General features: G+C 36.5%; 1 protein-coding gene across 1 annotated transcript in view; it reads left to right on the forward strand.

Moving 5' to 3' along the window:
* Nucleotides 1-14,415, forward strand: part of Hcn1 (hyperpolarization activated cyclic nucleotide gated potassium channel 1) — a 372,972-nt gene that overhangs the window by 43,555 nt on the left and 315,002 nt on the right. Inside the window, exon 2 of the mRNA XM_021180688.2 lies at nucleotides 6,719-7,142. Within this exon, the coding sequence (XP_021036347.1) occupies nucleotides 6,719-7,142 (424 nt within the window). The remainder of the gene's footprint in view (nucleotides 1-6,718; nucleotides 7,143-14,415) is intronic.

A 14,415-nucleotide genomic window follows, 5' to 3' on the forward strand; every position in this document is an offset into this window, starting at 1 on the left:
TCTTACCGGTTGGAACATCTTCTGGATATATGCCCAGGAGAGGTATTGCGGGATCCTCCGGTAGTACTATGTCCAATTTTCTGAGGAACCGCCCGACTGATTTCCAGAGTGGTTGTACAAGCTTGCAATCCCACCAACAATGGAGGAGTGTTCCTCTTTCTCCACATCCTCACCAGCATTGGAGCTATTCTCAAGCAGGAGTTGATCGGAGAGAATTATTGCATTATTTAGCTTCTAATATATAGAAAGGAAATAGGTGCCACTGACAGGGATTAAACCAATTTTTCTCGTGACAAATATTTACTTCATCAGATAAAACAGAGAAGAGAACCATTCATTCAGTGTTTAGGAATAACTTGTAAAAGCAAGCATTGTTAATAACCAACTATGGAATAACAAATCAATTTAAAGGTTTCGTTAGAGATGACTGTTTTTAGATTATATCAAAGAGAGAGGAAGTCATAAGGAGCAGTAGCAAAGGTCTTCAAGGAGAGGGAGCAATTGTTAGAGAGGAAAAGGGAATTGAATTTTATTGATTTACCATAGCCCTTAAAGGGTGGTAAGTAGGTAGAATGAACATAGTTGAGTTTGGAACTTTTCTTAATATTATGAATTTATCTTCACAATACCATTTCTTACTTTTAACTGGCTATGGGAGAAAATGAGCCCTATGAGGAAAGAAAATGTCTATAAAATAGTTTGTCAACATTATCATTATTAGTGATGATTCACTTGAAATAAAAGCACATTATATTGAGAACGGTTATATTTACTTGTATTGGTCTAATTTGATTCCTAGTACTAGGTAAAATCATTAGCTACATTTTGTTCTTTGCTTGGATTGCTAGCATTATTTTTTGTCTACTGGGTGTTCCTCCTTGACTGAAATTCCAGGGAAGCACTTTATCCCTTTCCTTGAATTGTTGAAGACTTAATGCAAGCACTGAGCAAATGGTGACACATAGTTATATAGAGAGTTCTGTGGAAAGATGAAGCCTTATTTAGGTTAACAAAAGAGATTACAGGGTACATGGAACACACAGAAATTTTCATTTTATTAGAGTCTTAGTCTTCTTTTTTCCATGTGACATGCTCTGGACTCTACACTTGGCATATATCATTATCAATCCTTGTTCAGAACAACTTTGAGGACTAAAGAACACTAGGATCCATGGAAGTTAAGTTCTTGCCCCAAATCATGCATCTAGTAGAGCTAGAATTTCTGGGGCAGTGTGGGTAGAAGTAGATAGATTTTATAACATCCCATATCAGAAATCACATAGGGAGCCTTCTGGTTCTTAGCCATCTAAGAAAATATCCCTTGTCTTCTTGTTTTCTATTGAACTTACTTCCTTATTCTGTTTCTATCAGATCTCTGCCTTATCTTACTTGCTTAAATGTCTGGTATATATTTCTATCCCATTCCAATGTATTTTTATTGCTTATTATTTTAGATATTGTCTACATGACAAGAGAAAATTAATACAGCAAAGGATATATTTTGAGCTCCGAAGAACTTCAATCCAGGAGTGACCAAGGAAAGAAAAGCAAATAGTACCAAGAGCAAAACTGAAACAGGAACCATATTGAAAGATATACATTTCATTGGGAAGTGTTAAAACTCAGGATTTGGAGAAAGGAGGGAGGAGCAGGCAGAGAGTAGAGAATGGTCAAGGAAGTGAATCTGTTTGTGTGTGCACACTTTTGCCCCAACCCATGGACCGCAGCTCACAAACTGAAGCCTTCAATTTTAAGACATGATTCTGGGTGTTTATGACACACCAGTGTGGGCTCATCATTTCTGATTTTCATCATTTATCAATGTTCCTGTGATGAGTGATGTTGATTGTGAGTTCTCTATTCATAGAGCAGGGCACAGAGTATATGAGAAATTCCGATATCTTCTGCTCAGTTTTGTTGTCAACATGAAGTTGCAATGAAAACTCATTATGACAAAAAAAAGACAACAGAAATAGAAATGCACATGAAAAACTAAAATTAATGGTCTGACTTGATTTGGATGAAGGTATAATGTTCACAGTTAGAGAAACTGATAGAATGGAAGATGTCTTATCTCTTGCATATGCATAATGGTGACACAGCAGGAAAAATGGTGGTATTGAAGATAGGAGAAGTCGACGCTGCGGTCCCAAGTGCCTTGGCAACTGTCAGCTGTTTTGAATCACTCGAGAGAGTCATTGATGAGTTTGATCCAGGGAGTTGCATTTTGGTTGGATTGTTTTAGCATGGCTCCAGAGAAACATTTATAATAGCTAGAAAAGTCATTGATAAATTCTAAGCAACTGATAACAAGTTTAGAGTTAAAAAGAAGGAAATCATTGTGTTCCCATTAGAAATGTGGAGAGCAAAGACTTAGGTAGAGAAGCCCATGGAAAAAAATTATCAGGAGTCCAGTTTTGAACAACATGAACATTGATGATGAAAATGACATATTATACTACAGTGCAGAAAGGGTAACTGTGGTTTCTAGAACTACCAGAATGAAATTAAGTTAAATAAAAGTTGAGTTACTTTATACATACTTTATAAATTTTATTTTCTTTTTTTAAAGATTTATTTATTTATTATATGTAAGTACACTATAGCTGTCTTCAGACACTCCAGAAGAGGGAGTCAGATCTCGTTACAGATGGTTGTGAGCCACCATGTGGTTGCTGGGATTTGAACTCCAGACCTTCGGAAGAGCAGTCGGGTGCTCTTACCCACTGAGCCATCTCACCAGCCGTATAAATTGTTTTTATACCTATTAAATGGAGTCAAAGATACTGTGAAGGGAAATTATAAGAGTTAATGGCCCTTTATATTAATACTGAGATAGATATAAGATGGCTTCAGTGTTGCTTGATAGAAGGTTATGGGATGACAACATAATCACTAACAATGCAAGGATGAAGCTCTTTTCATCTCTATTGACTAGAAGGAATGGCATTTTATGCCTTTTTTAAAAAAGAAAAATCCATTTCATTGACATAAGTAAAATAATGTCTGTATTTCAAAGTACACTCAAGACTGCTCCTTACAAAACTGAACATCTTTTGTAAGTAAGGAAGAGTAATCAGATAGTGATTGGTACAGTAACGTTGGCTCCAGTTTCTTGACTTTCTGCTCCTGTCATCTATCTAAGCAATTCATTTATTCTCTTGCATCCATTAAATCATATACATTTAGTACCTCAATTTTTCAGATAAGAAAATTGAGGGTTACAGTATGTATATAATTTACCATTACCAAACGAAGTTGGTATGGATTTTTGAGTGAAGACACCTGCAATGCTAATTGTATGAGGAAATTAATGAATAAAACATGTTTCTTCAAGATTTTTAAATTCCAAAAGACAATGATTATTATTTATTATGTATAAATATTGAAACATGGTTTTGATTTTCATATAATTACTTCAATTGTTAAAACATCAAAATACCTATTTGTAAGTATAAGAAGGTACTTTTATGTTAGGATCAATTAGACTTTGTGCCATATTGGATACAGCATTGGTTACCTAGTGGGGTTATCTAGTATAGCTGTGAAGTTTCTGCCTCTCAAAGCCCATATAAAGGTGCCCTCCAACAGCTATAATTAGTTTAAAAAATGCCCCATATTTATGGCCTCAATCCAATTGAGTGAAGGATTTTCTCAATGTGTACTCTTCTAAGATGACTCTAGCCACCTTGATAAAAACATCAACTCTGTACAATTGGCTCCTTTTGAACTTGACACACAAACAGACCATGATTAAACTAGTAATTTTCCCTTTTTTGTTTATCTCCAAGATCTCATACTAATATCACAATGTAATATAGCTTTAAAGGCCATATTAAGCACTTTCTTACTCTAAGAAGGAGGAATCCAGACACAGTTGCACCAAATCAAAGTACAACCAATATCCAGTAGCTCAGTGTGTGGCGTGTTGGAATCACAGTCTTCTGTGTTCCAAAGGGGCTTGGGGAACTCCAGCTCTGAAACCCACAAAATATGCAGCTTATCTTGTAGACTCTATTCAACTCTGTTCCACAGCAGGCGCTATGACCCCTGATTATCCAACAGTCCTGGGATCTTAAAACTCCTGGGCTCTGCACTGCAACTGAGGCTGTACCTTCCCCAGTAGCATCTCATGGGCATGTTTCAGGGACTCTGACTTTGTTCTTTGGTGGGAAGCCTAGCTTCCCTCCATTGTCCTTTCAATTTTTCAGCATTCATGGTATCAAACCTACTAACACCTGGAAGACTCATATATTACTGAATTCAGCTGCCAACTTGAGGTCCAGCCATAGCTGCCCTGGGCCATTGCTCTGTGCTTACTGAGGAAACACTCCCAGAAAGATTTTACTTTAAAGATGCTGGTTTCTTGTCAGTCACAGCACAGCTTTTAGTCCCAGACAACCAGCATCCACTCTCCAAGTAATAGGTACTTTTTTATTGTTAATTACACCTGATTCTTCAGCCCAAGCTGATCAGAAGTGACAAACTCTTAATTCAAAGTTATCACATGAATAGCCCCAATAGTCTTTGAGGGATTCTCATACCTCCCTACCAACCTTCACAGTTCAGGCTTTCATTTTTGGCCTTTATCTTTGCATACCTATCTTCCATGCTTCCACCAAACAGCACATTAAACTGTAAGCAGTCAATGGTTTCCAAGCCAAAACACTTCCACATTTCTCCCAAAACAACATGGTTCTGTCTTGTCACAAAATTTGCCCATTCTCTGATAACGATGTCTGTTCTACTTTCTACCACCGTGATAAAACACTGGCCAAAAACAATTCATGGGAGGCAATGGTTTATTTCATCTTGCAGCTTACAGTCCATCGTAAAGGATTATCAGAACCAGAACTCATATCAGGAAGTGAAGTAAACCTATTGAGGAAAGTTGGTTTCTGACTTGCTCCCCATGCCACGCTCAGCTTGGTTTCTTATGAAACCCAGGATCAACTCTGGAGGGACTGTGCCACCCAAAGTCAGCTTTGCTCTCCCCTATCCATCATTAATCAAGAAAGTGCCCCATATACTTGCCTCCAGGCCAGTGTGATGAGCGCATTTTCTCAGTTGAGTATTCCTCATCCCAGATGACAAGAAAACTAATCAGCACAAATGCAAAACAAATTATCCTGGTTAACTGAAACGTCTGCCAACTGTAAAAGTTAATGTTATTAGTGCCGTAAACTTGCCATAAGAAAATGCCTACCACTAGAAAACAGTGTCTTGTTTGTAGAGATTGTTTTGTGATTATAAAGTTGTTTTAGCTGACTAGTTAATTTTTCCTTCAATAAGAACATATATCCTTGACATCTATAAATAGTCTATTATTTAATGAGTTAATTGTGGTGCCAGTGGACTAAGAGAATCTTCACAGAAGTAACATTTTATTAATTTCTCATTAATATAAGCTTTGTACACTTGAAATAAAGCTCCCATTTATCTTCCAATTTTAAGGTTGAATATTATTTATGTTCCCTGTTGCTAGATAAAAATATAACAACAAGAACAATGTAAGGAGAAAGGTTTTATTTTGGTTCACAGTTTGAGAGCATTGTCTATCATGGTGAGAAAGTCATGGTGGCCTGGAGGCTGCTGATCACATTATATCTACACCCAGGATGCACAGGACAATGAATACTCAGTCTCCTTCCTCCTTTTCATTTGGTCCAGCATCTAGTCCAGGGAATGGTCACAGTGAGAATGTTTTTCCACCTCAATTAACCTATTATAAATAGTCCCTCAAAGCATGCCTAGAGTCTAAAATGACCTATATAATCCCTCAGTCATTTCTCATGGTCTTTCTAACACCTTAAGCCCTATTTACCCACTGAGAGTAAACTTCCAGGTTGGGGTAGAAAATTTCAAATTAGCAGTAGTAATCACATCCATTTTCAAAAGTGTCTGAAACTCAAAACTTATTTTGAAAGATAGTACAATATATTTTGCAAAGATGTTCAATGAAATGACATAAGGTTGAAATTTCCCTTCTCTGAGGAGAAGAGGGGATATTGTGGGAGGGGCTTTTAAGATGGGACTGGGAGTAGAGTAGGGTGAGGGGGGGCCTGTGATCAGGATCTAAAGTGAACAAATAAATAAATTAATGAAAAAAATGGTTCATGCTTCAAACTGGGAAGAGACTGACTATTTTCAATCTCAGTCCCAAGTTAGTCCTCCTTATTTAGATCAAAGGCAAACATAACATTTGGATTATGCAATCAAGTTTTGAATCTATACTTGACTAAATTTGTGTCTTAGAGATTATTATCAAGGAAATTCTTAGAATACTCTCTGTGCTATTCCTTAATCCTTTCTGTGATCACTAAATTGACATATAAAGTATTTCAAAGTGCCTACTAACAGTTGTAACAAAAACAAGGTTTTAAGGTAGAACTTGTATACTTGTATTTATTTTTTATTTTTTAAAATTCTACTTATATTTAGCTTCAATCATATAGGCTAATTATTTTTAGCTCCCTATTAGATTTTTTTTTACTTTTTACTTGCATAATGAATTGTGCCAATTAATTTTAGAACATTTATCATAAAAGCTTGCATTAGTAATATACTATTTTTTCTGCCTAATTAATATTCAGTTATTGAAAAAATGTTTGAAAACAACATTTGTTTGTTCTCTTCTACATTTTTCTATGGTTTCTAAATGGAAAATGGCCAACTACTTTCTACATCCTAAATTGCAACTAGTTCTTATTTCTTGTAGGTTTTATTGGGATTTAATCATGCTTATAATGATGGTTGGAAATTTGGTCATCATACCAGTTGGAATCACGTTCTTCACAGAGCAAACAACAACACCGTGGATTATTTTCAACGTGGCATCCGATACCGTTTTCCTGTTGGACTTAATCATGAATTTTAGGACTGGGACTGTTAATGAAGACAGCTCGGAAATCATCCTGGACCCTAAAGTAATCAAGATGAATTATTTAAAAAGCTGGTTTGTGGTGGACTTCATCTCATCGATCCCGGTGGATTATATCTTTCTCATTGTAGAGAAAGGGATGGACTCAGAAGTTTACAAGACAGCCAGAGCACTTCGTATCGTGAGGTTTACAAAAATTCTCAGTCTCTTGCGGTTATTACGCCTTTCAAGGTTAATCAGATACATACACCAGTGGGAAGAGGTAAGCTGCATGTTTTTCTGTCGTGATGTCACTCTATCATGGGATCTTTCATGATGACTATTTGAGTGTGTATGTTCTATGTTTAATGAACTGCATGAAATTTAAGAACAAATAATTTGCAGAGTTCTCCATTCTGATATTTAAGTGTTTTTTATATCTCTGAATCATTTGAGCCAACTGAGAATAATTATCATTCTAACTATTGACTATATTTTATGAAAATACACTTTAACTGATGTATTGTTCTTTTTTTTTTCTTTTTTTTTTTTTTTTTTGGTTTTTCGAGACAGGGTTTCTCTGTGTAGCCTTGGCTGTCCTGGAACTCACTTTGTAGACCAGGCTGGCCTCGNCACTTTGTAGACCAGGCTGGCCTCGAACTCAGAAATCCGCCTGCCTCTGCCTCCCGAGTGCTGGGATTAAAGGCGTGCGCCACCACGCCCGGCTTGATGTATTGTTATTCTAGTCACTGTGACTTTTCTTATGCCTTAGAAGATTCTGTTTAAGAAAATATGTCATATTTATCTTTGATAAAGATCTATAGGGTATTATTGGTAATCTACTATTTTATCATGTATAAAAGATGCTAAAATATGTTTCTAACAATATTGGAATTTCAGTGACTTTACGTTTGAGGAAAATATATTGTCCTCTTGGTTATCTCTAAATTCTATAAATTTAGATTTGAATTCAGCATACTAAATTTGTTCACTGTTTTGTTTCCTTACACTTATTAGATTTTCTCCCAATTAGTTCATTTCATAATAGTGAAAACACAGAATATGTAGGAAGGAAATAACTAACTAGAAAACACAAAGGAATCATTCCAGTGATTCTAGCCAGTCAGACCTCGTTGCTGCTGAATAGGGCATCTGCTGTTCTTAGACAGTGGGTGGAATGGTGAAAGAGCCCTGCCAACTCAAGTTTCCAAAGGCCGGAGTTAAATATACCACCATCAAGCAAATGAGTACCTCTTTCCACAGCTAGTATATTAACTTTTTTCTTTTCTTTTCTTCTTCCTTTTTTTGGCTTTTTTTTTCCTTTATAAGCACAGCGCTTTGTATTAATTATAAACTGGATTTGATTGTCTGCATAAGAATGAAAGTCAAAAGACCTCCAGAGTACTCAATGGAGCGCTAATGAAAGCACTCCACTGATTCTAGATTATTGGTTTACTCCTACAGAAATGCTGGTTCATATTTTATAGAAGCCGTAAAATGGAAGTTTTGTTTGCTTTCTGGGCAGCTGTAGGAATGTTTTTGTGGAGGCTTGTCAATGACATTTTGGTTCACAGGATTTTAGGAAATGACACACAGTAATAAAACCCTGCACACTACACTGATGAAAACCATAACATGGATCATTCTTAAAATATGAAATTGGAGTATACTAAAAAAATGAAGTCTACAGGAGAAACTGGATGCACTTGTAACCTTTCTGTATAGCGTGCCCACATAGAAATGAAAATTAATATTCGCTTCTCAAAGCCCTTTCACGAATCTCAAAATACCAGTCCAAGGTGATTTTTGCTAATACCCCCAATATTTATTGGGGGCCTTGACTTAATTGGTGAGCAGTTTTTGATCTGTTGTGCAAATGAGATCCCTGAATCTTCTCTACAAGCTGATGAGATCGAGTCTATTGTTGTTGTGTTAGAAACACGTTATGGTTCCTTACCAGGTGTAAGTGGCTGGCAAGAGGGTGTGGTGGTGGTGGTGGTGGTGGTGGTGGTGGTGGTATTCCTGTCTTGGCAATCTGACTCCAGAGCCATGTTGTTAACCTGTAAAACTGTGCAGTTCTCACTGTGACTTGTGCTTCTGTACACACTAAGCTCACTATTTGACAGCTTGTCTAAGGAGCTAAATGGTGATTTTCTTCCCGGAGCATGTGCTCATCGTGACATCGTTGAATCAGACAGTAACTCTTAAAGCAAGGCCACAATACCATTTTGACGAACAGTCAGTGAGAGAAAAGTCACGGATAGAGCTGCCCGGTCAATTAAAAATACAAGAGACAGTGTGACTATTTTTAATGGCTTTCAGCTTTAGCCCAGTTATCCCAGAGAATGGCAGCCGGATGAGCAGATGGCGTCCGATCAGATAAAGTGACAGAGCATGTGGTCAGAGAGGACACTCTTTAACACCGATATTTTCTGTTCCCGGCATGGTCACCAGTACCTAGATTTGCTCAGCATGACAGGATTTTTAAAGGTGCCCGTGATATCATTCAGAAACATCAGCTGTCTGACATCATCATTGTGAAATGCAATTTAATATGCACTTAGAGAGATTTGCTAACCGCACACATTCAGGGCAGTGTAGTGAGTTGGCAAGATCTTTCTTATAAATAAATGACCTTGGTAATAAATGAATCAGAAGCTCATTTAGCTGAAGAATGTTTTCTTGGTTATATGATACACCCATATAATAATATATATCATGAATGTTTAATGACTGCTAGCAATACTCTTGCTGAAGACTAAGAAATGAAATCACACTAGAGAATTTAATATAAATTCATCTATTCCACCTGCAAATTTAAAACATAATCTCTCCGTCTCCCTGTCTGTCTCTGTCTCTGTCTCTGTCTCTGCCACACACACACACACACACACACACACACACACACACACACACACCAAAACCAAAAGACAAACAAACAAAAGAACCCTTGAATGGCTCCCAAATTGGCATATCGCCACCTGACTTTTTAAAATGCCATCAGGATGCATTTACAAGTAGAAATACAAGTTAATCGTTAGAAGTAGCTGTATGAGCTGTTGGATTAAGACTGCAGAGGAAGATAAGAGTTCACCCACATGTCTTTGAGCTCTGAGCGTTTTAGTACCAGGCTGGCTCATGCTAAATTCAGCATACTTGGGGAAGTCGCGTGTGAAGTCTGGAAGCTGCCACTGTTCTAAATGAATCATTCGCAATGAAAGCAGCTGCCTGCTATAGGGAACAGTGTTCAGCTTTAGAGATGCAGTTTTTCCACCCACAGCCTGGATTAGTTCAACTAAAATACAAGATGTTCCGAAGCTAGATAAATTAGAGAAATCTTATGAATGAGATGCAGGAAGTTTAAAATTTACTCCCTATGGTCCAACAGTGCTACAGGTAAATGTGTAAAAGGAAACGTTTGGTGGGGATCATCAATTTATGAAATGTCCTGGGATTAATGTATAAAGGGTGAATTTACATTCTTAAGTCAATTTGTAAGTTCAATGATTTATGGTGTAAACACCAAGCTCATTGAAACTAGGTTAAATTTTTACATATGTTGTCTGGTGATATGAAAATCTGAAGAAATTTAGGTAAATTAGCCTAGAAATTTTTCCCTTAGTATAATCTTTCCATTGGGTATAAAATTTCAATAATTAGCATAACATAGACGGGTTCTTTTTATTTTTTTTGAAAACTCATTCTCTTAATTAAGTGACATCATTTTTCTCATTTCAAGGATGCCAGACCTCCAGGTCTGATCTATGTTTTATAATCTAATACAGGGAAAACAATTCTATATGACCCCCCAAAAAGACACATATGGTGAGGAAATCCTTGAAAATTAAATGGAGCATTATTAACAATTTGTGACGATCACAAACCTCTAAAGAGATAAAGACCAGATTAAAAGCTTAGCAAACTGGGGATTATTCACTGTATAAAAGTAAAGGGTTCTCAAAACCTCAAGTGACCTGTCTGTTGACCTCAGTCTTTTTGTCAAAGGGAGATGGCCCTTGAACCTTTTTACAGTCTTATACAATATTAGTTGAAAGTATAAACATCACCTTGATTATGGTTACTATGTAGTGTGACTGCAATCCCAGAGCTACTTGGGATATTAAGACAGGAGGATACCATGAGTCACAGGCCAGCCTTAGCAGTGTAGTAAAACCCCAACATAGAAATAACTGAATGACAAATAACATTTCATGAAAAATATTTTCTCTTGTAGGGTGTTCTTCAATTGTAGGCTTAAGTGTCCCAACTAAGCTGGGCATTCCTTCATGAGTGATGTGAAAGATGTAGTTCAATACATGATTATTTAGCAACCACGACTCTCTGGTATACGTCACATTTTATTTATTCCTCATTTCCTATCTCCCCTGCTTCTCTAGTGTGGATTTTGGGCATATTACAATGAAGTAAATTCACTCTGAGGCAGGAAGGAAGGCTTGTAGCTACGAACAGTTTAGGTAGAGCAGTTGCAGAAGGATAAATTTAGCATGTTATGATGTTTTTCTACTAGTCAATACTAGATTGTGGTGTTGGATCACATAGAGAGATTTATCTACAAATTATGAACAGTAGCACAGAATGGTTAATAAGACTTAGTCTTATAGGGAACTAAGGCAAAATTTGATTTCGAATTTTGTTTAATTTTAGCATGTTATTTGGTACCAATTAAAACCTAACTCTTGCTATAAATTATCTGCCTGTTAAACATTTCAATATATTTTAAGCACTTCTGTTTTTAGAAAACACATAAAACTACAAGTCTTGTCATAAGCAAATGAAATGTTGGCCTAGATTTTCCTCAGCCTAGAACATAGAGAGACTTGCTATTACCCGTCATGTCCAATCTGCTTTCACTCTTGTGCCTTCAAGGCTCTTCAGCACACTGACTCAAGTCACCATTGTTGCTTATTGTTTGCTAACATTTGCTTAATTTTAGTTTTACTATATTTGAAAGTAATGTTTTTTCCCACTGCTATAATTTTTCAGGTGGAACACTTCAAATTGAAAAATCGCTCCCCATCTGCCCTTTAAAAATCAATTCAAAGTTATAGAATGTATTCTACCTGTATGTGCTCAGTTATAACAGCCAATACTGGATTATATACTGGCTCTGAATACTTTAATTCAGGATAAATAGTTATGTGTGCTGTCTGTGTCTTTTCTTGGCATGGGTATGTAGATGGAACAGTGCCTGTTCATTTTACCCTTGAGTCTCCTTGTGTACTCGAAAAGGATTCTAAGCATGAGATATCACTCACTGAGCACACTGTTTCATACATGGTAATCTAAGAGCTAAATCCACTAAGTATATGAAGAATATTCACTTTTTACTTTGAATCATTTTTTCCAGTTGTGTTAACTTAATAACTGGTAATGCACAGAAACACAAAGCAGATGTGGCTTTGTAGGCAAAGCAGACCAGTGGGTGCATAATAATAGGTGATACGCTAAGTAGTGACCTGAAAGAGGAAGTGAACAATTTCCACTGTACCCGAAGAAACTTGCAAGATGCTTGAACTGTTTATGAAGCTGGAGTCTGGAACATTAAACTGAACTAGAGGCTCGTGAGTATAGCATCACACTGGACATACAATGCATAGGGTGCCTAGGAGAGCAATTGTGTATCTCCAGAGTAGGCTTGAAAGCACAGACTGGAATTCATGTTAATATTGAGCTAGGTAAGGTATTGTTGAGACATTTTATGCAGGACATGTAACATCGTATTTTTTGACAGAGTTCAGGAGATTGGAGGCTGCTTAGTAGAGAGCCAATGCTCTTAGTAAAGAGAGAGCTTTGGCCCTGGCTCAGTGCTGTGTGTGCAGGACTCAATTTTGAATAGCTAAAGGACACCTATTAGCGAAATATTCCTATCTTTAAAATACGTGTAATTATGACTATTTTATGAAAAGTCTAAGAAATATGTTTTTAGTGTTTTAATATTAAATGCCAGTTGTGTTTATAATTTCTATTTTTAGGAGTTAGTTATAGTATGTTACAAATTATTGTATTTGATTGTATATGCTAAATGTCTTTTCCCATTTAAGGGAAAGGCATATATGTGACTTTTTATGCCTACAAACAACAGCATATTTAGGGTTAAATAATGTGAGTTGTGAATTGTTTTTAATTTTAAGTTTGATTTATGTTTACAACATTCATACGTATAAGATTAATAGTTACATAATTTTCTGGCTAGTGTATCCTCTCATGCAGGCATTTTCACTTATATAGGAGAGTCTCCATTTTCTGCGGCAAGTATTTATTCTGCTAAAGACCACTAGGTGTCCCCTAACTGTTATGTTATTTCGGGGTTCTAGATTCTAAAATCATAAAACTCTCTCTCCTGAAATTGCTTATTTACACTATTTGAATCACTGAACTGATTGCTTGATACAGTTCTAGAAGACAACAATATTCAAGTATTTACTCGTGCAACACTTTTTTGAGGTTAATCAAAGAACATTAAGTTATTTCTTTGTGTGCTTATTTGTATTTTGAGAGAACTGGTTTCAGTATCAAACGATATATGTTGGTTGAGCATGTTGATAGATATCCTGAAAATTCTAAATTAGGATTTTATGAGTGTTATTTTGGAAAATATACTGGATCAAGATGATTAGTAGATAAACAAGTGACATGTTGGTTTTCATATTCGGGTGTTGGAATTAGGATACCTTTCTTAGCAGACATGACACACGCCTTTAATCCCAGTACTCCAGAGGTAGAGGCAGGCAGATTTCTGAGTTCATCACAGGAATGCATACATTTCCAAAGCGTAAAGAAAAATTGATCATAATAATGGCCAACCACAATGATGCATCTCTAAATCAGTGTCTGTACCTGATGCTCAGTGAACATTGAGTAAGACAGAATCAAACAACTATAAGAACCAGACGCTCTGAACATTTACTCTGAGACAGTGTCTTCTATATATGACAGGGAAATACTACCAATCTCACCAATATGGTTCCCTAATTTAACACAATGTAATGTTTGACATCAAGTTTTTGAGGTAGGATTAACTAATCTGTCAAGCAAAGCTGGTTCGAATCTGTGATGGGTTTGACCAACTCCTTGTGACTCTGCTTTATTATTTTTTTTAAGAAAATGGCATATAATATTGTTTTCAAGAAACTTAGGTTCATGTAGTCTTGGTAAGCAAAGATGTGGCTGGAAAGGCAAACTGGTTTTGAAAGTCCAATTAAGTACTTTATATGGAAAGTAGTAGAACAGTATTGAAGATCTTAGACACCAGCATGCAGCATGACTAAACACAAATGTGCTTATTTATTAGTATAGTCTGCTTTTCACTGGGACTTGGGAACTGCTGATAATGAAAGATGGCTAGAAAGTGAACCCTCAGGATCTGCCAGTCTCCTCCTTTCCAGTATGTTCCATCACATCCAGTGTCTATGTGAGTGTTAGGTTTTGAAATCAAATCCCTATGTGAACACAGCAAACACTTTACTAATTGAGCTCTCTCCATGGAATCCAAAGTCAGTCTCTCTCTCTCTCTCTCTCTCTCTCTCTCTCTCTCT

Source organism: Mus caroli, chromosome 13, assembly GCF_900094665.2.
Source record: "Mus caroli chromosome 13, CAROLI_EIJ_v1.1, whole genome shotgun sequence".
Classification (NCBI taxonomy): domain Eukaryota; kingdom Metazoa; phylum Chordata; class Mammalia; order Rodentia; family Muridae; genus Mus; species Mus caroli.